General features: G+C 39.9%; 1 protein-coding gene across 1 annotated transcript in view; it reads right to left on the reverse strand.

Annotated features, from left to right (window-relative positions):
* Positions 1-550: 550 nt before the first annotated feature.
* The window catches only part of LOC114471995 (SNF-related serine/threonine-protein kinase-like), a 33,269-nt gene continuing 10,086 nt past the window's right edge, over positions 551-23,733 (reverse strand). Inside the window, exons 3-8 of the mRNA XM_028461012.1 lie at positions 22,393-22,611; positions 21,910-22,156; positions 7,898-8,039; positions 5,916-6,128; positions 5,465-5,599; positions 551-3,657 (exon numbers count right to left, since the gene is read on the reverse strand). Coding sequence (XP_028316813.1) covers positions 2,370-3,657; positions 5,465-5,599; positions 5,916-6,128; positions 7,898-8,039; positions 21,910-22,156; positions 22,393-22,611 — 2,244 coding nt within the window. The 3' untranslated portion in view covers positions 551-2,369. The remainder of the gene's footprint in view (positions 3,658-5,464; positions 5,600-5,915; positions 6,129-7,897; positions 8,040-21,909; positions 22,157-22,392; positions 22,612-23,733) is intronic.

Below are 23,733 nucleotides of genomic sequence, written 5' to 3' on the forward strand. Positions count from 1 at the left end.
TGTCCAACTTATAGCAGGCTATGTAGACCAAACTAATGCTCCTTCAGTGTTGGGACTGAATGGTCCCGAGCATACGGCCTTCCTCGTAGTCTAATAGCACCCAAAGTGTCACTGGGGAACTGGTTGTAAGCATTCTCCGGATCCACTGGACACTCATGGACTTGTAGGGTGAGCTCCCGCACCATAATCACTGAATAAAAGCTGAAATGTGTATTATTGGCCAACAGTTTAATATAATTCATCAAAAGCAGGCCAATGATGGACGAGGGGTCAACAAACAACAGAATCATGTCGTTTACACATGAGGAGAAAACACAGTAATTGATTTGACTTGCCCTACAAACCCCATATTGTTCTATAACCTCAAACCTGAGAGATGTACACCAACATCTTTCCAAATCACGCTGGCCGAAGACTATATAAACTAAAAATCACAGTACTAGTCCATTGCTTGATTGGTCAGATCTGATTTGAAGGCTTAACAACAATGTACGCAGCAACAAGCTAAACAGGCTTTATAAACGCTACATTCATAGAAATGAATAACAGGTTTACAGAGTTCATTCATACTGTTTTATTTGAATAGATCTTTATCATATACATACAGTACAATATGCTTAAGACAGATCTTATGGCACATTGATTATGGTTGTACATTTGCAGTTGCTGGTATTGCTGTGAGCTCACAGTACAGTGATTTGTGGAATCTGTTGATTGGGTGGCCTGACCTTGGTGAATTAGGAATAAGGTTGCTACAGCAAAAACACATGCACTGTCAGTATATATTCCACTGGGGGGGGGGGGGGTGACATCCACTTATACAGAGCAACACTTTAAGGGCTTGTGCTGTTATGTTCTGTAAAAGCCCCTTGCTTGTTGTTTTTTAATGCCTTGGAATACGCTACAACAGTGGCTACTGTGATTCTGACAATCTATGGGATCTGCAAGGTTTGAGTTAAGAGCCTTGTTTTTCATCTCCTCTGCTAATTACAAACGTAATGCTCCTCTGCCATTGTACATTTCAGGTACAACTAATAACTGACCCTTGATTTTAAAGAAAAAAAAACTTTTGATCTGGCATTTAAATCTCCCAATTAAGGTTACATCTGCAAAGTGAAGAAGTGTAAAAGACGACAACAATGCAGGGCGGAGAAAAGGACCAGAAAATGTAGAAGAGACTTAGAATACGTTCAGGAAAGTGAAAAGACAGAAAAATTAGAATTAGAGGTGACGCAGATGTCGAAGATGAGGATGATGAGAACATACAAGTGAAAGAAGATAAGGCACAGTAAAAAAAATTACAACAAAGACAAATAAAACTATAAACAGACAGAGATTAGATGAAAAAGACAATCACAAGAACATCCGCCTGCATGAATTGTGTCAATTTTCTTTAGGTTTGTTTATGTATTTTAAAGCTACTGCAGGTTTTTTTTTTCTTTTACTTCATTTTAATAACGTTTGAAAAAGCATTTTCACTATCTTGTCAAACCTGAGGGAGAGCGCTCCTTATGATGATGGAAACACTCCAGTAGAATAGAATTCAGCTTTAATGTGACATATTTACAATGCTTTCCAAACCTCTAAACATCTGGATCCTACCCAAACCTTGGATATCCCATTGGAGTGAAGAACAAAGGTGAACAGGGATCTAACATTCAGGTTTTCTACTGCAATCCAACTTTACTGCTAATACTACAGGTACGGAGTACTGCTAAGGTATTCACATATGTACATTGTGCATCTTATTCCTGTCGAGCATGTTCAAGTTAGAAAAATAAAACATTGATAGACTCGAAAATATCATTTTCCACCTTTGTCAGAAGCTGCTTTCTGTTTTTTTTGTTTTTTTTTTACCCCTGGGCGTGTCCTCATTTGAATAGAAACATTGTCAAAATGTAACATATTCAGTCAAGTTAAAAAAAAAAAATCAAACTAAAAACATTGTTTAAAATTTGTGATATCAAAAAGAAAAAGAAAAATAGATATGTAACGACTACACATCTCGCTAGCCTTCATGTTCCTTGGCTGATCAGTGATGAAGGTCTGAACACTGTGTACACTTTATATAGATTGTGTAAAAGCATGCTTTCCCAATCTGAATACAATTATCTAATATACCAGCAAGTCTACATGTCCATGTGGGGTTACGCTTAATCTGCTAAAAGTGCTTCACATACCTTGGCATTACACCAACTCTCCTCCAAGTAAACTTTAAGTTCAGCTAAAAGTGCAATTCTGGCATTTGGACTTGTTACAAGTTATCCAACGTTAAAAAAAACAAAGACAAAATGTAAAAACTGCAAATATGACTGAGCGTGGGAAGGTTAATAAGTGATGTAATGCTGCATGTGTGTGGGTGGGGGTGTTTAGATGACCTGACAGCAGCTGTGAGGTGTTGGCGTGCACAGCAGACCCTCCTTTGGGCTCCGGTGAATGTTCACAGATAGAGTCTTGTCACTCAGAGGCATTTGGAGAACGCGGTTTTTCATGTTTCTGTGGTTCTCCCGGGCCAGATCCAGCTCTGCCACCCTCAGGGTGCCCGAGCAGTGGCCCTCCACCAGTGGGTCCCCCAGAGCTTCCCCCAGCAGGGGCTGGTGCTGGAGGTTGACTCTGGGGGAGGGGCCGCCCAACAGGGACACTGTGTCCAGGCTGCCGGTGGACCCACCCATGCACATCCTCCACATGGGACGGTCTTGGGTGTCCCCGACAACACCCGCACTGCCACCCACACCCCCACTGACGCCCCCGCTCCCAGCCCCTCCCCCTCCTGTCAGGTTGTGGAACTGAGAGCTCAGACACAGGCTCATGAGCTTCAGGCTCTCCACCAGCCCACTAGCAGCCTTGGCCGAGCCCTTTCCTTGGGCCGACCCGGGACTGGCACAGTTGGAAGGACTCCCCTGACCTGACCCTCCTTTTTCCTCTTTTCGTTCATCGCCCAGTCTTTCTATACTTGGTGTGTGATGCTTACCGTCTCTCTCTTTGTCATTGTCGCTCGTCTCTGAGCTGGGAGTTATCTTGGCCACTGGTGCCATCACATCAACAGTTTTAGGTGAAGACATTAGCGATGAGGGGGAAGGTATTCTAGAGTCCAGGTTGAGACTGAGGCTAGGTTTGGGAAGACTGAATCCACACCCCTCCCTGCACTCCTCCTCCTCCTCCTCCTCGTCTTCCTCTTTGACCTCCTCATGGATCTGGTTAAGAACTGGAGCACTCCTTCTAGATGTTAGACGATTACCGACAGAAGATCCTTTGCAACGAAACACAACTTGAGCAGGAAGTGTAAACGGGGGCAAACATTTGTTCTCCGCCCCTTCATCCTCCTCATCCTCGTCCACGCTGAACAGGCTTGGACCACAAGGTTTGCAGGGGACGGCCAAGGCCAAGGAGCCCAGCCTGAGGGGGTTGGAATGGGGCTTGGCTGGAGGCCTGATCCCTTTCTCCTGGTTATGTCGGGTGGCCAATAACTGCCGTGCTGTAGTGTGGGTATCCTGGCGTTGACTGACATCCAGCAGAGCCGTTTTGGGCCTGGGGCCTTTGTGGAGGCTCTCAGCACTGCGAGCAGGGGACTGGGGTCCCCCCGGGTGAGATATAGCTGGACCGCCCAATCCATCACTGACATCCTGGTGAACGTCCACTCTGGTGGGCCAAGACTGCCTGCGAAAGGTAAACATATTGTTTTTCGTTTGCTCCACAGAGGACAACAGAACACTTAAACGTATATCTTTACAGATATACTAAAATACAACAGTGTTTGACTTATCAATCATACAATTGTTTAACATTGCTTAAATAATAAAAAGACACAATCACAGTGCTAAATTGAAGTAAAATAAAAGCTTTCCTCACAGTTCAGCAATAAATTAAAATAGACATTTGACTAAAAGTAAAATAAAACAAGTAACACTGATAATGTGCAATGCTTGTTGCTATGTTTTAACGTTAATATCTGTTAGGGGCGTGTCCAATTACAAAACAACTCAAAAACAAATGCAGCTCCCTTTAAACATCAAGCAAAACAAAATTAGTACTTTAATTTAGTATTCTATCCACATTTTTGCCATTTAGTTTCCACAAATAAACCAGTAAACCAGGTCAACTCATTGCGCAACATTATTAAAGGATCACCAGTTGTAACGATGACCAGGTGAAGTCATACACAAGTAAAGTGAAGTATAGAAACAACTTCCTTCCAGTTCTTTGGCTGTGTTTGAAATGGCAATAGTACTATGCACTACAAAGTTAATGAGTATATACTGTCTACTATATACTATAAGTATGGTTAGGATGTTGACCGTTCCCAATGAAGTATACTTCTAAGTTTCCCAAGATGCATTTCAAGCCTACGACAAAAACCTGAAGCAAACTGAGACTAAATATCTCTGTTGATCTGAAAGCATTTTAAGGGCAAAAGTGATCAAGTAGAATATCAACATGTGATCATTTGATCCATAAAAGTCGCAGAAACACATTTCATAATGACATTTTGGAGATTTTTGGAGACCTGCCACTGTGGTACTGACCAAACTTCCTGTTTACTTCAAAACAAGAGCCCTATTTACAAAAGCGCTAAAAACTAATGGAAGACATGATTTTGTTTTGAGAAGGGGATGTTTGACCTTAGCTTGAAGCTGGTCGTGTGTGCCCACTGTGCATACTTCAAAAATGTCCCTACATAGTATACATCCAAGTATTTCACATGTACTCAATCTTTTCATACTATCTAATGTGAATGCACTACATACTCATTTTGACATCACACTTAGTATTAGTAGTACGTTAGGATGACATTTCGAACATAGCCTTTTTCTTTTTGGTAAACTTTTTGTGCTAGTTAGGTAGCATTCACCTAACTGTTTCATGCTTCTTTTTTTTTTGGGTAACCATGACAACAGTTTACCCAACGAATCGATTCCGACCTTGACTACAGGCATGTATCTTTCACTTTGATCCTACTTATGGCAGGAAGCATATGATCTAAAAACCAACAGTGGGACTCCAACTTTAGGACCTATGAGTCACTGAGTTTCTGTTTTGGGTCTTGAAATGGAAATGTATGAGAACTGCTGCTTTAGATGCTTTAGAGGCAGAAAGAAGCAAAGCAACTTCAACTTGTGTGCATCACTGTGCTAGATTAACCCACCACAGTGGATGACTGTGGTGACTTCGCCTTCGTTGTTTTAGCCGACTGCCTGTTTTATTCATGTTTCTATTTTAGTTGCATTCTCTGTTATTTGGTCTTTTCATGTATTTTCTGTTGTGCGTTCCTGACAGTGCTGCTGATCGGCAGCTTTTCTCACTCTCCGCCTGTCCTTCGCTCCCCGAAGAGGAGAAAAAAAAAAAGAGCCTCTGACTGTCCATCTGCTGTCAAACGTGTTGTGCGAGGCTGACAGCGTGCGGCGTTGCAGAGACAGAACTGTCTGTCTAAAGAAGTGTTTGCGTGTGTGTGTCTGTGTGTGTGTACCTGAACTGGGCCTTGCTGGGACTGGGCGATCGTGTCTGGCTGTGCAGCTCCTTCTCCTGTCTGTCCCTCAGCATCCTCTCAGCCAGTAGGAAGTAAGTGGCCGTGATGTGGTTGTACTGGTTCGACTCCAAAGCTCTGAAAATAGGAAAAGGAAAGTTTCCAAACAGAACGCATGCGCGCGCGCACACACGCTGCACAGTGTGGACTGACACCACACCCTCACTGTGATTCAAAAGGAAGTGACAGGAGTGGGGATTAAATTTGACATGGCTGCAGATGAGGATTGACAGCCAGCTGGCTGCTAATGAGAATTAAACTGCTGATGATACTCAGCGAGGTTTAGAGGGCTCGCTCAGCCGTGATCAATTTTCATAGATTACACACGATGGTGCAGCTGAATGTTTATTAATGAGCGTGAGTGTGTGTGTGATTGAGAGAGTGCGACTCGTACTCTGTGACTGTGTCTCTGTCGGCGATGCCCCCCCGCACCATGCGTTGGATGATGGAGCCGTGCTCTTCCTCTGACAGGCTGCGATGGGAGACCAGAGGAGTGGACAGCTTGGTGGCGGGGGAGGGGTCCACGCCCTGGAGCCACTTGTGGCACTCGATCTGCTCCAGAGTGGCTCGTTTCTGAGGGTCCCTCTGCAGCATCCGGCCAATGAGGCTGAAGGGAGTTACAGTGAGGGTAAAAAAAATATATATATTAATTGATTTTCCTTTGACTGACTTGATATTGATTAATAAAATCTTGAAATCAATCATTTAATACGTCTTTTCTATTGTGTATATGCAGTGCTGTGGGCTCAATTCCTAAAATAAACATTAATGTTTCAAATAATGGACCAATTTACAGTTTGTCTCTATTATCTACAGCAGTGTTTCTCAAATGGGAGTATGCGATGGCACTACAGGGGGTACTTGAGAGCGCAAAGGTGGAAACAAACAAAACAATTAAAAGCAGGGTTTATAATGATTATTTTTAGTAAAAAAAAAAAAAAATTATAATCATAATATTGATGATGTAGATGATCTTAATTTGGTGATGTTCTGTTTTTTTTTTGTTGCTTTTCTGACATTTACAAGTTGTTTGTATGTTAGAAATAGTGAATAAAAACAAAGTTTAAAATAAAGGAAACTATTGAGCTGTTGAATATTTCAAATACACCATTAAATAGTAATTATTGACATTAATGATAATGAAGCAGCTGTGTTTGGAAAGCTCAGGTTTGCACACTTAAAAAGATTAAACATGTGTCTGTAGATAAAGGAAGATTGATTCTAACTGACTTGTAGGATGGTCTGTATTGCTCATGAATAGAGAAAGAAAAAAAGTGAATTGCTGTGCACGAGTGATGCTGTGCACGAGCGATGCTGTGCACGAGTGATGCTGTGCACGAGTGATGCTGTGCACGAGGCTGACTGTGCTGTAAACAAGAATAGACGATCAATTTTCCACCAACGCTGCACAGGTGTTTGGTTTCACCTCCTCGCAGCTTTTTTCCTGAGTAATGTGAAACCTCTACCATGAAACATGAAGGAGTTTGCTGATGATAATCTACTTTATCTGCCTGAGCTGAAGCAAAGGCTCTCACACTGACAACAAAGATCACATTGATCCTATTGTAGCTTGCTTCCAGATGAAAACAAGGATTTAAAGAGTTTATGTTTGGAGAGACTGAATGATTCATCATCATACTGCAAAAGAGGATGTGGCGATTTAACAGAGGTGTCAAGAGTATTGATACAGTATATCGTACTCAAGCAGAAGTACTGTTACGTGATTAAAATTGCACTAAAATACAAGTACAAGTATAATCATACATAAAATACTCAAGTACAAGTAAAAAAAGTAGCTCAGTTAAATAGTACTCAAAGTAAAAGTTACTAGTTACTTTCACCCCCCATAATTATTTTTGGTTATACATCTTGCCACACATCTCATGTATAAAGTTAAAAAGGAAGAAAATAAAATAAAAATAATTTTAAAAAACATGCTAATTTCAAACTGCTAATTTCATAAAAAATGTGGCACCAATGCGTTTTATTCCCCCGAATATGTTGTTTGTTTTCGGCTATGGGCCGAATCGCACCTGCTGGAGGTCGTGGAAGTTTGGTGTGCTTCAGCAGCAGGGTCAGGCTAATGCTAATAATGGCTCCGCTATGATTTCTGACCCACCCATTAAATCCTGAACACAGAAATGTGAAACCCAGTTTGTGAAGCCTAGCTCCAATTACATTCTAAATGGTTGAATGGCTTTTTACATGTTTTAAGGAATACATTTATAACCTATTTAATGTGTTCAGAATTTGCTTTACACGTCTTTAAGGCAGCGCTGCATCTGCAGAACAGCTGAGAGCAGCAGAAACAAGGTGGACTCTTCTTTATTCTGACTTTCTGTCTGTGCACATGAAATATGCAGCATGGTTACTCACTCTGTGCAGTCATGGGAGATGTGTGCCGGCACTGTGTATTTGCAGTCCATGATCATAGTGAGCGTCTCGCTGTCGTTAGCCTCCTGAAATGGGGGCTGACCGCAGACCAGCATGAAGAGGATCACCCCCAGACTCCAGATATCTGCAAATACACAGAGAGCAGTGTACAGGAGGCATAGGAGGCACAGGAGACATTCTCATTTTTTTCAATTACAAATCAAATTACATTTTTTCAATTACTCACAATTACCAAACCTGAAATAACCAACCCCATAAAACATAGCCTTCCTCTTGTGTTAAATTGTTTTTTTTTATTATTCAGTTCATTTTTCTCTTATTTTGTGTATTTTTGTTGTGTGTTATTGGTATTATTTAAATTATTCTCTCTTAGTGTGTGTTTGGTGTTGTTTGGTTGTTTTTTATGTGGTTTTGAATGTTTCTCTGTTATTTTTGTGTATTTTGTAGTTGATCTTGTGTATTTTTCTCTCATTTACTGTCTTTGTTGTCGTTCTGTGAGTTGCTGGTAATAGTAAGTATTTTTCTCTCTTAGTGCGTGTCTTTTTGGTGACATTTTGTGTATGTTGTTGTTGTTTGTCTATTCTTTTTTTATTATACAGTATATTTTTCTCTTATTTTGTGTGTTGTTGTAGTCCTTTAGTGAGTTGCTGGTAATATTTAGTATGATTATCATTTTCAACTAAAAAATAAACATAAAAGCCCATATTTTTAGTGATTTAATTTGCTAATGTCCCCCCCCCCACCTCCTCTTAAGTACCCCCTGTAGTGTCATCGCGTACCCCCATTTGAAAAACACTGTCTTGTGATAAGGGGTCAGTCTGACTCATGTCTTAAATAAGCTGTAAAATACACTAAAAAATATTATCTATCATTAAATTAATTCCTCATCTCTTGGTAATCTTGTCAGGCTTCCTTATCCATGAAAATATTGTTATTAATATTTTTGGTGTGGTCGTCGAAGCCTTTTTTCTGTCAAAAATGGTAGAATGATCCTGAAGAGAACCGACAGGTAGTGGGAAAACTATTTTAATAATTGTTAACTACGTACTGTACGTGTAAGCCATAGAACTGTAACATGGTTCCACAGTTTTGCGTTTGATTACATTTTAATTGACAGTTAGTTATTTTATAGAATTTCCATTACAATTACAAAACAAATGATCTGAGCTCAATTACAGTCACAATAGCAACATATTATTTCAATTACATCAAAACTATAATTAATTAGCAATTATGCAATCAAAATTATAATTGACCCCAACCCTGAACAAGAGGAATGGTCAAACTGGGATTCATTTAAATATCACACAAAAAAAATAAACAAAATAAATTACAAAAGAATGAAGACGATCTTGCAAAGTCAGCAGCGTAAACCCTCTGCTTTGGGAACTAGAAAAGCAAACACAAGCGCCCCCCCCTTCCCCTCCCTCCCCCCACTTCAAACGCAGCACGAATCACATTCGATCAAACCACTTCCCATAAATGTTCACAAGCGTGGGACACATCTGTCTAACTGAGGATGAGTACGTGGACTGCTGCCTGCGGCGTGCACGGTGCTGCAATCGTGCACAAACACATGCGCGTGCGTGCAACAGACAGTCAACACGGCGCCTGAAAAAGTGGGTTAATACGTTCATCCCTCAAAGCTTCACACAAATACTCTTCTTTTTTTTATTTTTTTTACGAAACACTCCTCTCGCTCTGATTAGCCTTTTGATGCCAGTAGCTTTATTTCTTTTCTTTAGCTCTGGGAGATGGTCTACTGACACACATTCTGTCAGCGTGTACTGACAGCACGCACAGACCATCAGTGGTGTGAACTGTGCAGATGTCAGTGGATTCTACTTCAGGGTTTGTGGTTACACTAAAGAAAAAATATATATGTATATATACTGTATATTAATTTATTTTTTTAACCTTTATTTAACCAGGAAAATCTCATTGAGAGCTAGGGCAAGATCTAGAAATCAGACTCCATGGTGATACCACGATGGTTAGTGTATCTGCAGCCAGAAGGTGCGTGGGGGGCACATCAACTCTTTAGGACCGAAGCACAGCTGATGCTGTGGATAAAGGATGGATACCCGATAAAAGCCTGAAGGCCCCGGACGGCACTGGATGAGTCGGGTTCGGACAGATATTTAGAACTGGTGATTGGGTTTGGTCAGATAGTGTCGTTTGCACGCAGCGTTCTTCCTTTCCTGCCGCAGCAGCTGTAGTCCTGTAGAATAGAGCTTTAACTGTAACAGTGAGAGCTGTGATCCCAGTGGAGGGAGGATGGAGCAGTTATAAATTAATACACCATGGAAAAATTCCTTTTCTGCCCAATAACATGGATTAACCTTATGTAAATAGATCTGATGGGTCTCTTGCGTGCACTGCGCCCGTTTGTTACACGTTACCTTGTTACCCGTGCGTATAATAAATAATCATAAAGGTTTTCACCGTCGGGGCGGACTCGGACAAGAAAATGCGTCCCGATCCACACTCCAACTGTGACACAGTTATTTATTTACTCGCCGTTCATGTGACTGTTTACTGCAAGACCTGTGCACATGCCTCTGCGTACATCAGTGGAACCAAACCGTAGTTTAGTCCACTGTGCTTGTCTTCTATCAATTTCCAAACCGTCTTCTTCTGATTCTTTTTTATTTCTGGTATTAGGCCGCCTCTCCAAGCCATTTGACTTCACGTCTGCAGAATTGGGAGAGAAATTTGTACCCAGAACAGCAGTACAAAATGTATCACAATCTGTTCAAGATAATAGGTAGAAATACGTGTGGGACCATTCTCTTTGGTTTTGAGCGATTCATCAACCATTAGCATTAAAAGACTTAAAATGAATGTTTGTTTTTTCACAAATCCTGCCCTATGCTCCTTTAATGAAAGATCCATTCAGAATAAAACCAAACTGCTGGAGATATGATCAGTACATGTGGAGCCACACTTTAAAGTTCTGCTGCTGGTGTATAAATGAATGAATGGGTTTGGTCCAGAATACATCAGTGAGATGTTGGTCAGGTCTGAACCCTGCAGGTCTCTCAGATTTATGGACACAGGTCAGATAGAGGAGCCCAGAGTTCACAGCACACATGGTGACGCTGCTTTTAGTTGTTATGCTGCAAATAATATTTCCATATCTAAATTATTGCAATATGGTCTGGGCAGCCTCATACCGCACCGTCTTAAGAAACAATGTATTATTCAGAAAATGTTTTTAAGATTCATTTCACATTGAAACAAATTTGCTCCGTAAGCGTCACTTTTAACCAGTTATGTCATTCTACCTTTTTACGAGCTAAACATCTTTCAGACATGTTTAGTTATAGTAAGCAAGATGTATCCACGTGTAATATATATGTGTATACATGTTTTAAGTTTGTATTTCTTTTTGGATCTTCAATTCATATTTTCATTTGTCTTTTGATATACATTTTTGTGAACTTTGTTTATATATTAGTTTTCCTCATATATCATTGTGCATTTTGTCTCATGATTTGATACGTGTTTGTTTGTTAACCATTGTTTTAAATTGTCCTCTGGGCTTCATTCCCTGCTTGCAACTTAAATGTGTGTGTTTTTTGGTTGTTGTTTTTTTTTAAATGTGTGCTAAATAAATGAATAAATGAAATGAAAATGAACTGCCAGCAGAGCTGAAGTCAGCATCCAATGAGAACATTTCTAAATTCAAGTTAAAGACAGGTTTTTTCCTCTACTGCTTAGAGGGAGATTTTTAACCACATTATTGTTGTTTTTACTGCTGATTTTAAATGTTTTTACTGCTCATTTTAATGTTCTTATTGATTTTTAAACCGTTAAATGTTTTCTGCCGCACTTTATATTCATGTAAAGCGCATTGAATTGCGTTTGAAATGTGCTACACAAATACATTTGCCTTGTCTTGCCTATGAAACCACTGCATTCTCATGGAGAACACGCAAACTACAAAACGGGGCCACGCCATCCTGGTAATTACTGTACAAACCAATTTAAACGTTTCCAAACACGTTCACCAATGTTCAAACACAGTGTCACGCCTACGGATGTTCTTTTCATTTTACGACTGAAAAAAATACTCCTCCTCACTATTATTGGATTAAAACACATGCTCTTGTGATAATTATGGAACATTACATTTCACTGCTAGTAAGGAATAAAAAGATGACATCATTTTTGTAGCTACAACAGGTCATTAAGGGTCAATTCACGAAGAATGTGTTTATACGTATCTTTTTAAAACTTTGTGGCATTTGAAATACATTTTTGTAAATAACGTTGATTTCATCTTCTGCCTCCGTGAACACATGCATGGATCCATTCAGCCATGAGCTAATGATGCTGGAAATGTGTGTTACTGTAAATGTACAGAGCAGTGGTGCAATAGTAAATAATTTCAACATTTCATATGTGGTTTCATGTGTGTGTGTCAGCTGAAGTCCTTCCCGTCTTAAACATGGATCCCTAAGGTTTAATCCACTCACCTCAAAAAAAAACAACAACAACAACAATGTAACTTTCATGTGATTATTTCATGAGCAGGTAAATATCGTCTTCTTTGGAAAAATAGCTAATTTTGTCTACTAATGTCAGAAGTGTGATTAAAATCATCCTGTTTCAGTCAATCACAAGAAAAGACAGAATTTTCTTTTGTTAGTTTGTGGTAAATTTGTATAAAAAAAAGAACATTTTCATTTTAATTATTTTTTGAATTACTTGATAAATGTTTTTTAACGGCCCCCTGGAATGTGTTCCTGTACCCCTGGTAGTGAATCACTGGCATAAGCAGTATATGCACCACTAGTTGGTTTTTGTTTTAAAAAAAATAATGTAATGTAGTTATTTTGTGCAATTATCCTACTTGATGTGTTAATACTGATTTCTATAATAACTTATTTTGTGCAGTCAGTGCCTTATTTATTTTGTATATATTTATTTTACATCATTTGTTTATAGTTTGTTTTTTTTTTACATTCTGTTTAGACTAATTTCTGTGTGCACCGCGAGTGTTGTGCGGGCACAGTGTTTGTGTGCGCGCGCACCATGAGTGTTATTGCGTGTGCACATGCACCACAAGTGTTATTGCGTGTGCACGCGCGCCACAAGTGTTATTGCGTGTGCACGCGAGCCACAAGTGTTATTGTGTGTGCGTGCGAACCACAAGTGTTATTGCGTGTGCGTGCGAACCACGAGTGTTATTGCGTGTGCGTGCGAACCACAAGTGTTATTGTGTGTGTGCGTGCGAACCACAAGTGTTATTGTGTGTGCGTGCGAACCACGAGTGTTATTGCGTGTGCGTGCAAACCACGAGTGTTATTGCGTGTGCGTGCAAACCACGAGTGTTATTGCGTGTGCGTGCGAACCATGAGTGTTATTGCGTGTGCACATGCACCACAAGTGTTATTGTGTGTGCGTGCGAACCACAAGTGTTATTGTGTGTGCGTGCGAACCACGAGTGTTATTGCGTGTGCGTGCGAACCACGAGTGTTATTGCGTGTGCGTGCGAACCACGAGTGTTATTGCGTGTGCGTGCGAACCACGAGTGTTATTGCGTGTGCGTGCGAACCACAAGTGTTATTGTGTGTGCACGCGCGCCACAAGTGTTATTGTGTGTGTGTGCGAACCACAAGTGTTATTGTGTGTGCGTGCGAACCACGAGTGTTATTGCGTGTGCGTGCGAACCACAAGTGTTATTGTGTGTGCATGCGAACCATGAGTGTTATTGCATGTGCACGAGCACCACGAGTGTTATTGTGTGTGCGTGCGAACCATGAGTGCTATTGTGTGTGCGTGCGAACCACGAGTGTTATTGCGTGTGCGTGCGAACCACAAGTGTTATTGTGTGTGCGTGCGCACCACGAGTGTTACTGCGTGTATACGTGCACCACGAGTGTTATTGCGTGTGCGTGCAAACCACGAGTGTTATTGCGTGTGCGTGCGAACCACGAGTGTTATTGCGTGTGCGTGCGAACCACGAGTGTTATTGCGTGTGCGTGTGAACCACAAGTGTTATTGCGTGTGCGTGTGAACCACAAGTGTTATTGTGTGTGCATGCGAACCATGAGTGTTATTGCATGTGCACAAGCACCACGAGTGTTATTGTGTGTGCGTGCGAACCATGAGTGTTATTGTGTGTGCGTGCGAACCACGAGTGTTATTGCGTGTGGGTGCGAACCACAAGTGTTATTGTGTGTGCATGCGAACCATGAGTGTTATTGCATGTGGACGAGCACCACGAGTGTTATTGTGTGTGCGTGCGAACCACGAGTGTTATTGCGTGTGTACGCGCACCACGAGTGTTATTGCCTGTGTAAGCGCACCACGAGTGTTACTGCGTGTATACGTGCACCACGAGTGTTATTGTGTGTATACGTGCACCACGAGTGTTATTGCGTGTGTACGCGCACCACGAGTGTTATTGCCTGTGTAAGCGCACCACGAGTGTTATTGCGTGTATACGTACACCACGAGTGTTATTGCGTGTATACGTACACCACGAGTGTTATTGCGTGTATACGTACACCACGAGTGTTATTGCGTGTATACGTGCACCACGAGTGTTATTGCGTGTATACGTGCACCACGAGTGTTATTGTGTGTGCGTACGAACGACGAGTGTTATTGCGTGTGCACGCGTACCACAAGTGTTATTGTGTGTGCGTGCAAACCACGAGTGTTATTGCGTGTGCGCCATGAGTGTTATTGTGTGTGCATGAGAACCACGAGTGTTATTGCGTGTGCACACGCACCAGAAGTGTTATTGCGCGTGCACACACTCCACGAGTGTCATTGCGTGTGCACGCGCACCACAAGTGTTATTGCGTGTGTAAGCGCACCGCAAGTGTTATTGCGTGTGTACGCGCACCGCGATTGTTATTGCGTGTGTATGTGCACCGCGAGTGTTATTGCGTGTGCGCGCGAACCACGAGCGTTATTACATGTGCGCGCGCACCACAAGTGTTATTGCGTGTGTACGCGCACCACGAGTATTATTGTGTGTGTGTGCGCATTAGTGTTTGTTTGTGACTTGCGTGTGCGAGCGTTTGTTTGTGAGAGACGCTTTTATTTCAGTTTAATCAGCTTCAGCAGGTTTAAATGTACTTTATAGATAAACTGTGTTTAAAATAATTCATTGATTAATCGATTAATTTATTGAGCAATTAATTGATTTTGAAAATAATCGTTAGTTGCAGCTCTAATATATACTGCCTTTTGCCCAATGTTAGTTTGAATTGGTTAGTTCAGTTAGTTGGTTGATAGTTTATGCTATGGTTAAAGCAGGTAAGGAGAATATATATATATCCATTATTAATGTGTATAAGCTAAGAGAGGACAAATGGGTGCTTTTTGAAAGTTAGCAGTCTGTGAACCCTGCCTACAGCTCCTGAGGTTAAATACACAGCGCTACTTTCAGGCAATTAAACCAAAGAAAGGACAGCGTTAATGGCTGTCTGAGGTTTCTGTGATTACAGGGCAGCAGACGCATCACTTAACATGAAAATACAACGTGATCAATCAAACCAGGAGGTCGTCTGCACGTCTCAACTGATACTGTATGGCTTCATGTTTGTCGCTCTCAGAAGCCTGTTTTGTTATTTTATTCTGTAAATAAATACATTTGGGGAACCATGTTACAGTTCTATGTACAATTCTACACATATGTAGATAACAATTAATAACATTAACTTAAGTAATTGAGAACGTAATTGTAATTGAATTGTAATTGAACATGGGTAATTGTAACTGAAAAATGGAATTGACCCCAACCATGGCTCTCACAGTGTGTCTGAGTATCAGATGCTGCTGATGGAGGGAGCAGATGTTGCTGCAGTATACATCCGTGTTACCCCCCCTTCCCCCTTCCTCGGTATCCTAGCAACCCTCACTGACCCTTGTTGCTTGCGTCAGCCGGGCCGCAAAAACTTCCTGCTTCCATAACTTTATTTATAAACCAGCACCGTGTGGTTTGTGTCCCTGCTCTGAGCAACAAACTGTCACTTTGGTTTTCACGCTGCTAAGCTCTAAATTATGCACGCACCCTAGTGGACATTCTTTATAATAGCTACTGTATTAAATAAATAAAGGAAGGATTTTCACACCAAGTTAAAAACAAACATACAGAGACGTCAGCACACAATATCTGTTCACATCTGCTCCGAAAGAGTATAACAACATTTATAATAAGCTAAGGTAAAAGGAAATTTACATAGATCCAGGGTTGGGGTCAATTATAATTGATAATTAATTACAATTACAGGGTAATTATTAGGGGTGTCCCGATCCCATATTGATATCGGACATTAATCCGATATCAGCCAGAAAACAAATATCTGATTTTATTGGACTGCATCTAAAATCTCCGATAAAATATATATTGGTTTTTTTATTTATTTTTTCAACATCTTCTATTTTATTTTTAAATTTCTTTTATTCAACTGTAGAATATTCTTATTCTAAAAGGTTAATTATATGTAATTCATTGATTTATAATCAATGGGTCTGTTTTTTTTTGGTTTTTTTTAATAATCAAGCCTTTTCTAACATTCCACACTTCAAATTAAGTAATAAAAGTATGTATGATTCATGTAGATATCGTACTGTATCGATATCGGTATCTGACAATACTCAAGGCTGCAACATTGGTATCGCATCGGAAGTGAAAAAAGTTGTATCGGTGCATCTCTAGTAATTATGTTTGTAATGTGTGATTTTAAAAATCTGTTGCTGCTGTAATTGTAATGAAATTGTAATTGTTTAGATAACTGATTTTGTAATTACGATGAGAATTCTATAAAAATGGTCAATTAAAACGCAAAACTGGAGAACCTTGTTACAGTTCTATGGCGTACACATATGTAGTTAACAATTATTCAAATGTAAATGGTAAATGGACTTGATTTTATATAGCGCTTTATCCCCACACTGAAGCAGTCTCAAAGCGCTTTACATATCAGCTCATTCACCCAATCACTCTCACATTCACACACCAGTGGGACAGGACTGCCATGCAAGGCGTGAGTCTTGCCCAAGGACACTTCGACACAGTCAGGTACTGGGATCGAACCCCCAACCTCTCAATCAGAAGACGACCCTCTACCACCTGAGCCACCTGAGCCCCACGGTTTTCCACATTTTAAAAACATATAAATCTAGGCATATACTGACACAAAAATGGCTCAGACGCCCACACCAAAAATATTAAAACCTAATTTTCATTGATTAGGAAGCCTAACATGGAAACCAATAAATAGGAAATAAATTAAATGATAGATTTGTGTTTTTAGTGTATTTTACAGATGATTTAGGACCAGTTATCATTAAACAGAAATCTAACACAAGAGGAATGTTAACTTTTATTAGGTTATTTATTTTAGGCTCAGTAATTGTGATTAATTGGAATTGAACTTTAATAATTGAGAACGTAATTGAGACTTTCTGAGGATAAAAAAACAATTGTAATTTAAATGTAATTGGAAAAAAAGCTGGTCACTGTAATCATAATTGAATTGCAACATGGGCAATTGAGAGCACAATTGTAACTGAAATATGTTTATTGACTCCAACCCTGCTTTGATCTCCTGACATGTTTCGACTGCCAACTGTCAGTCTTCCTCAGAGGCTGATGTGTTCTAATGTGAGTCAACTTGACAGTTATGTCAGGCTGGCCACGCCCAGAAAGAACTCATCAGGAAACATTTTGAAGAGATCAGCAGACGCCTCTGAGGAAGGCTGACAGTAAATTTCCAAGTAAAATTCCTGCGAAGAAAAAAAAAAGTGTCTGAACAAAATAAATGTTAACACATTATTTAAAAAAAGAAGACAAAACGAACTTGCTAGACAGACAGATAGACGGACGGACAAATGGACAGACAGACAGACAGACAGACGGACGGATGGACTGACGGACGGACGGATGGACAGCCAGATGTGAGCAACTTTCCACAACCTATGAAACCTGACAACAATTCTATTAGTACTAGAACTACTCCATATATATCTACTTTAAGTATATATGCAGAGACTGACACTGAGTTACACACACACACTCCTACAGACAACACTTGTGTTATTGTGTTATTGCAGGAGACAGAAGATTTTGTTTTTGCAGGTTGTTATAGAACTTTATAACAATTTATGCAGAACTTTGATGTGACGGGGTGTGTGAGGAGTGTTTGTGGAATCACTGAAAATTGCTAAACGTTCATGTTCAACGACAATGAGTTCTTAAGCTGTGGTCAGTTGCAGACTGGTGCTGATTTGATCTGGAGACCAGTTTCTGATTGCAAAGCTCTTTACAGTAAGTGAGGTTTTAAAACTAATGCAAAAACATTAGGATTTCTATGGATACCAACATGGAAGCCCACCACTCCTCAAACACACAGTTAGAATAAACTCACCATCAGTGCAAGCCACAGACTTTATTATTGCTGCGTATGTAAATATAATCAGACTGTGTCTTAAAAACGAGAGCAGCACCAAACAATGAAACAACAACAACTCTCTGAGTCTCACCAATGTGACCTAAAATTAGATTCTGGTTAGCATCCAAGTTCCTGCAAAACCAACCTGTCTCCAGCTCTGACACACACATTCTACACCATCTGTTTGAATACCTCAAACATAAATCTCAGGCAGGCCAGACTCTACAGCGTTACATGAGGACAGGTTTATTTGGGGGACTTTTTTTTAAACCGTCATTTCCGACTCCACCCCCGCTGATCATCAGCACTACCAGCCTGTTTCACATCGTTTGGGAGGATAATCCATAAACATAACAAGCCCGCACTTAAAAACCCTCGGCCTGACATTTGAAAAATCCTCAAAATATTAACTGTCACAAAAAAGAACTGATTTATTGTGACCAAGCTCAGCACTTCAGTGAATTTATAGTTGTAAATGGTTCGTTAGAATTCCAGTAGAATATATCAGTCCAAAAATAGACACTTTTTTAAAAAAATGACATTTTTTCGCCAAAAATTATCAAATGGGAAAAATGTTAGCACTAATCTAAAGCCCTGAGTGAATGTCACCTTACAGCAGTGTATCAATGGTCCACCTCCTTTCCTTCTTTATAATCAGTACACGACAAAGTTTTTTCAAAATCCTCAAAAACGCTGTTTTTTTCGCCAAAAATCGATCGACCGAAAATTTTTTCATTACCTGGAATCCTCCCATTAGTACCAATGTTTTGTCGCGAGAATGATTGGTGGGTACTGCATTAAAATACCTACAGCATTCTACGCACGCACTCTACGCACACATTTCTAAATTACAATTACGTCTCCAATTACCCATAATAAATTACAACTCAATTACGATTACCATCATTTTTTAAAATTACAATTAAAAAACTATTATTTTCCCCCTGAAAGTCAATTACAATTACATTCTCAATTACTGTAGTTCCATTACAATTAATCACCCTTACTGAGACTTTAGTAAATAAATTCATAAAACATAACCTTCCTCTTGTGTTAGCTTTCTGTTAGCATCTCTTATGCTAACAGGTCAGTTTTGTCTTAAATCAGTTGTAAAATACACTAAAAAATATTATTTATCATCTAATTTGATTCTCTTCTCTTGGTTACCTTGGTAGGCTTCCTTATCAATGAAAATATTGGTTTTAATATTTTTGGTGTGGGTGTCTGAGCCTTTATATATATATTTCTGGTAAAAAAATGGTAAAATAGTAAAATGATCGTGACGAGAACTGACACAGTGAGAAAAGTTGATATGAAACATATTTTAATAATTGTTAACTCCGTACTGTATGTGTAAGAAATAGAACTGTAACATGATTCCACAGGTTTGTGTTAATTAAATTGTAAATGACAGTTTTTATAGAATTTTAATGTCATTTACAATCTGAACTCAATTACATTTCAATTACGATTACTACAACAAAATCTTTTTTTAAATTAAAATGACACACACACACACACACACGCACACACACGCGCACACACACACACGAGCACACACATTCATCACTTGGAACACACTCCTGATTTCACGATATGGAGAACACTCGACACAAAGGAAGACGCTGCAAACCCACTCAACCATGAAACGACAGAACGCATTTCTTTTCTGTGACGCAGAAGCCTCTGGTTCGACGCCGATGCCATTTCTCGCTCCATCTGTTTGCCTCCTGTATCTCTCCATATTGTTATTCCTACTTTTCTCTGGCGTTTGCCTTCAATCTGCATGTGTTAGATTCTTTCTCCTTCACACCTCAGTTAATCATTTGGGTGATGATGATGATTGATGATGATGATGATGATGATGATGATGATGATTTCAGTTACAATTACGCTTTCAATTACCCATGTTCACTTACACTTCAATTACCCTTACAGTGACCAACATTTTTTCCAATTACAATTAAATTACATTTATTTCTTATCCTCAGAAAGTCAATTACAATTATGTTCCCAATTACTAAAATTCAATTACGATTAATCACAATTACTGAGCCTGAAATAAATAACCTAATAAAAGTTAACCTTGTGTTAGCTTTCTGTTAGCATCTCTTATGATAACGGGTCCTAAATCAGCTGTAAAACACAAAAACTAATATCTATCATTTAATTTATTTCATATCTATTGATTACCTTGTTAGGTTCCCTAATCAATAAAAATATAGGCTTTAATATTTTTGGTGTGGGCGTTTGAGCCTTTTTTGTGTCAGTATTGCCCTAGATTTATATATTTTTAAATGGTAAAATGTGCTAAAGCATGATATGAAACATATTTTAATAATTGTTAACTACAGATGTGTAGAACTGTACATAGAACTGAAACATGGTTCTCCAGTTGTGCGTTAACTTATAATTGGCAGTTTTAATAGAATTTTAATGGCAATTACAATTAAAAACTCATTATCTAAACTCAATTACAATTTAATTACGATTATGACAGCAACAGATTTTTTTAAATCACAATTGCAATTATAATTACACCATAATTGTAAATATTTATCAATTACGTGATTACAATTATAATTAAAACTGCAAACAGCGATAACGGGCCCTTGCACGTGCCGTTCCCGTTGAGGCACGAGGCGACTCCTTATTAACGGCCGAGGTAAAAAAGTCAAACTTTTCCGTACGACACGAGGTCTGGTTGCGGAGTGGGGCATCCGTCTCCCGTGAACGTCTGTGTGGTACCGGTGAAAATGACTATATTTCATAAAATGTACTTATGCTCTAGAACAGGGGTTTTCAAAGTGTGGTTTGTGCCTCCGCTGGGAGGTGCCAGGGTTCTTCAGGGGAGGCGCGGCGTGCGGAAAAAAAATTAACCCACAGAAATTGTGGTAATCTTTCTCAGAAAAAGCAGAAGAAGAAAGGAGGAGAGTGTCTGTGACAGCCTGTCTCCAGGTATTTCGATCTCGGAAGCTAAGCAGGTCTGGGCCTGGTTAGTAGGTGGATGGGAGACCACTGAGAATTCCAGGTGCCACAGTGGGGGACGGTCGCTCCAGTGGTATCTGTCATTGTGTCCTTTACCCACATTGCCTAGTATGAATGTAGTGTGTGATTGAGTGTTGGTGGTGGTCAGAGGGACCGATGGTGCAGTATGGCAGCCTCGTGTCCGTCAGTCTGCCCCAGGGCAGCTGTGGCTACAATAGTAGCTTACCACCACTAATATTATAGCACAAAAATAATAAATGTAAAAAAACAGCAACATGCATATGGTAACATTTAACTTCTGGTGCTCGGGCCATAATTAACTCCAACCCTGGCAGCAATACAGTGGGTTATCTAACTCTGTACAGTGTGAACTTTGCACTGCTCCTGTTCTCCTACCAGGGGGCTGATAATGCTGCCCCTGTGCCAGCTTGTATCATCCAAAGTACTGTAGGTCACAGCGTTGTCTCTCCCAGGTGTGAAAGCATCAGTCACAGAAGAGGACAGAATGTGCCTCAGACTTTAGACTGACGCAATAAAAAGGTACGAGCCCATAAACACAGATAATAACACCTCACAGCGCAGGCTTACCTACGGCGGGGGCGTCGTACGCGTCACCCAGCAATATCTCAGGAGCAGAGTAGGCCAGCGAGCCGCATGAGGTGTTGAGTGTCTTCCCGGGCTGAAACCTGTTGCTGAAGCCAAAGTCGGTGAGTTTGACGATGCCCTGCTTCTCAAAGAACACCACGTTCTCCGGCTTCAGGTCTCTGTGCACCACGTGCAGCCGGTGGCAGTAAGAGATGGCGTGGACGATTTGGGCAAAGTAACACTTAGCCACCTTATAGAGAGCGGAGACAAAATGACATGACATGAGCAGAAGAGAGGAATGTGTCCCAAACTACAAAAAAAACCTAGTATTTTCTTCTGTGACCGTGTAGCACAGCCCACTCTCTTACATAATGTTACATAATGAAGGGCTGGAAACTGCAGAGATGAGTTTATTCTCTCTCTTCTTTACCTAAAAACAATAAAACTGCCAAATACTTCATTGCCTCTGCCTAATGGAAGGCTCACCTCTTCACTCAGGCCTCCCTCGTGCTTCATGATGCAGTCATACATGTCGCCTCCGTCTCCTAGCTCCAGGATGAGGTAGAGCTTGGTTGCCGTGTCGATGACCTCGTAGAGACGCACCACGTTGGGATGCTGCACCATCTTCATGCATCGCACTTCTTGAAAAAGGTGACCCCGTGCCACCGGGTCCAGCTTGGTTTTATCAATCACTTTCACTGCAACCTGGAGGAGAGACAACAAGACAATAATAATAATAATAATAATAATAATAATAATAATAATAATAATAATAATAATAATAATAATAACCCCCACCCTTCAGTTACTGGACGACCCACTCTACCAAAATGATCTAATCAATCATTCATTACAATGATGGTGTAATTATAATTGTAAAAACCTCTTGCTGTCATAATTGTAATGAAATAGTAATTGAGTTCAGATTATTGACTTTGTAATTGTAATTGTCATGAAATTTCTATAAACATTGTAAATTATAATTTAACACAAAACGGGAACCATGTTACAGTTCTATGTACAGTTCTACACATATGTAGTTAACAAATATTAAAATATGTTTCATATTAAGCTTTCCCACATTTTACCATTTAAAATATAATTTAATCTTGGGGTATACTGACACAAAAAAGGCTCAGATGTCGACACTAAAAATATTAAAACCTATATTTTATTTGATTAGGAAGCCTAACAAGGTAACCAATAGACAGGAACCAATTTAAATGATAGATATTATTTTTCAGTAGGGATGTAGTCAACCAAGGAAATGGTTGGTCGACCAAGACTCACACGTAGCGATTAGTTGACTCAAAAAAAAAAAAAAACAGAATGAATGAGCAGAGGAGGATGAAAAAAGAAAGAAAAAGAGAGACAAACATTTTGTTTAGGCGTTAATGTGGTGCCTTTTAAACACAAACCATTCATGATACGAACCTTATTCAAGCTTTGACCAGAACCCGACAAAGCAAAACAAACGCACGTCAAACACAGGTGTGCAGTGTGCACCGCCGCGCCAGAAACAGCAGTGGCTCTATTTACATAATCCACATATCAAATATAAGGATAATCCATGTTCTTGTGCAGAAAAAGGATTGTTTCAATAGTGGATGCTTGAGCTTCAAGCCTGTCTTAGTTCATTCCCTTTCTGCTCTTTGGACTTGCACTGACAGCTGAAGCGCAACACTTTTTTTTTTTTTTTTTTGCAGCCAGCATGCACTCACAGCTGTTGCTGGACATAGAATAATGTTTAGGCATTAAATACATTACATTGATATTTAATCCTTATCACCAATATAAGTGCATTGCATTTTTTTTTTAAACAGTATT

The sequence above is a fragment of the Gouania willdenowi genome, chromosome 11 (genome assembly GCF_900634775.1).
Source record: "Gouania willdenowi chromosome 11, fGouWil2.1, whole genome shotgun sequence".
NCBI lineage: Eukaryota > Metazoa > Chordata > Actinopteri > Blenniiformes > Gobiesocidae > Gouania > Gouania willdenowi.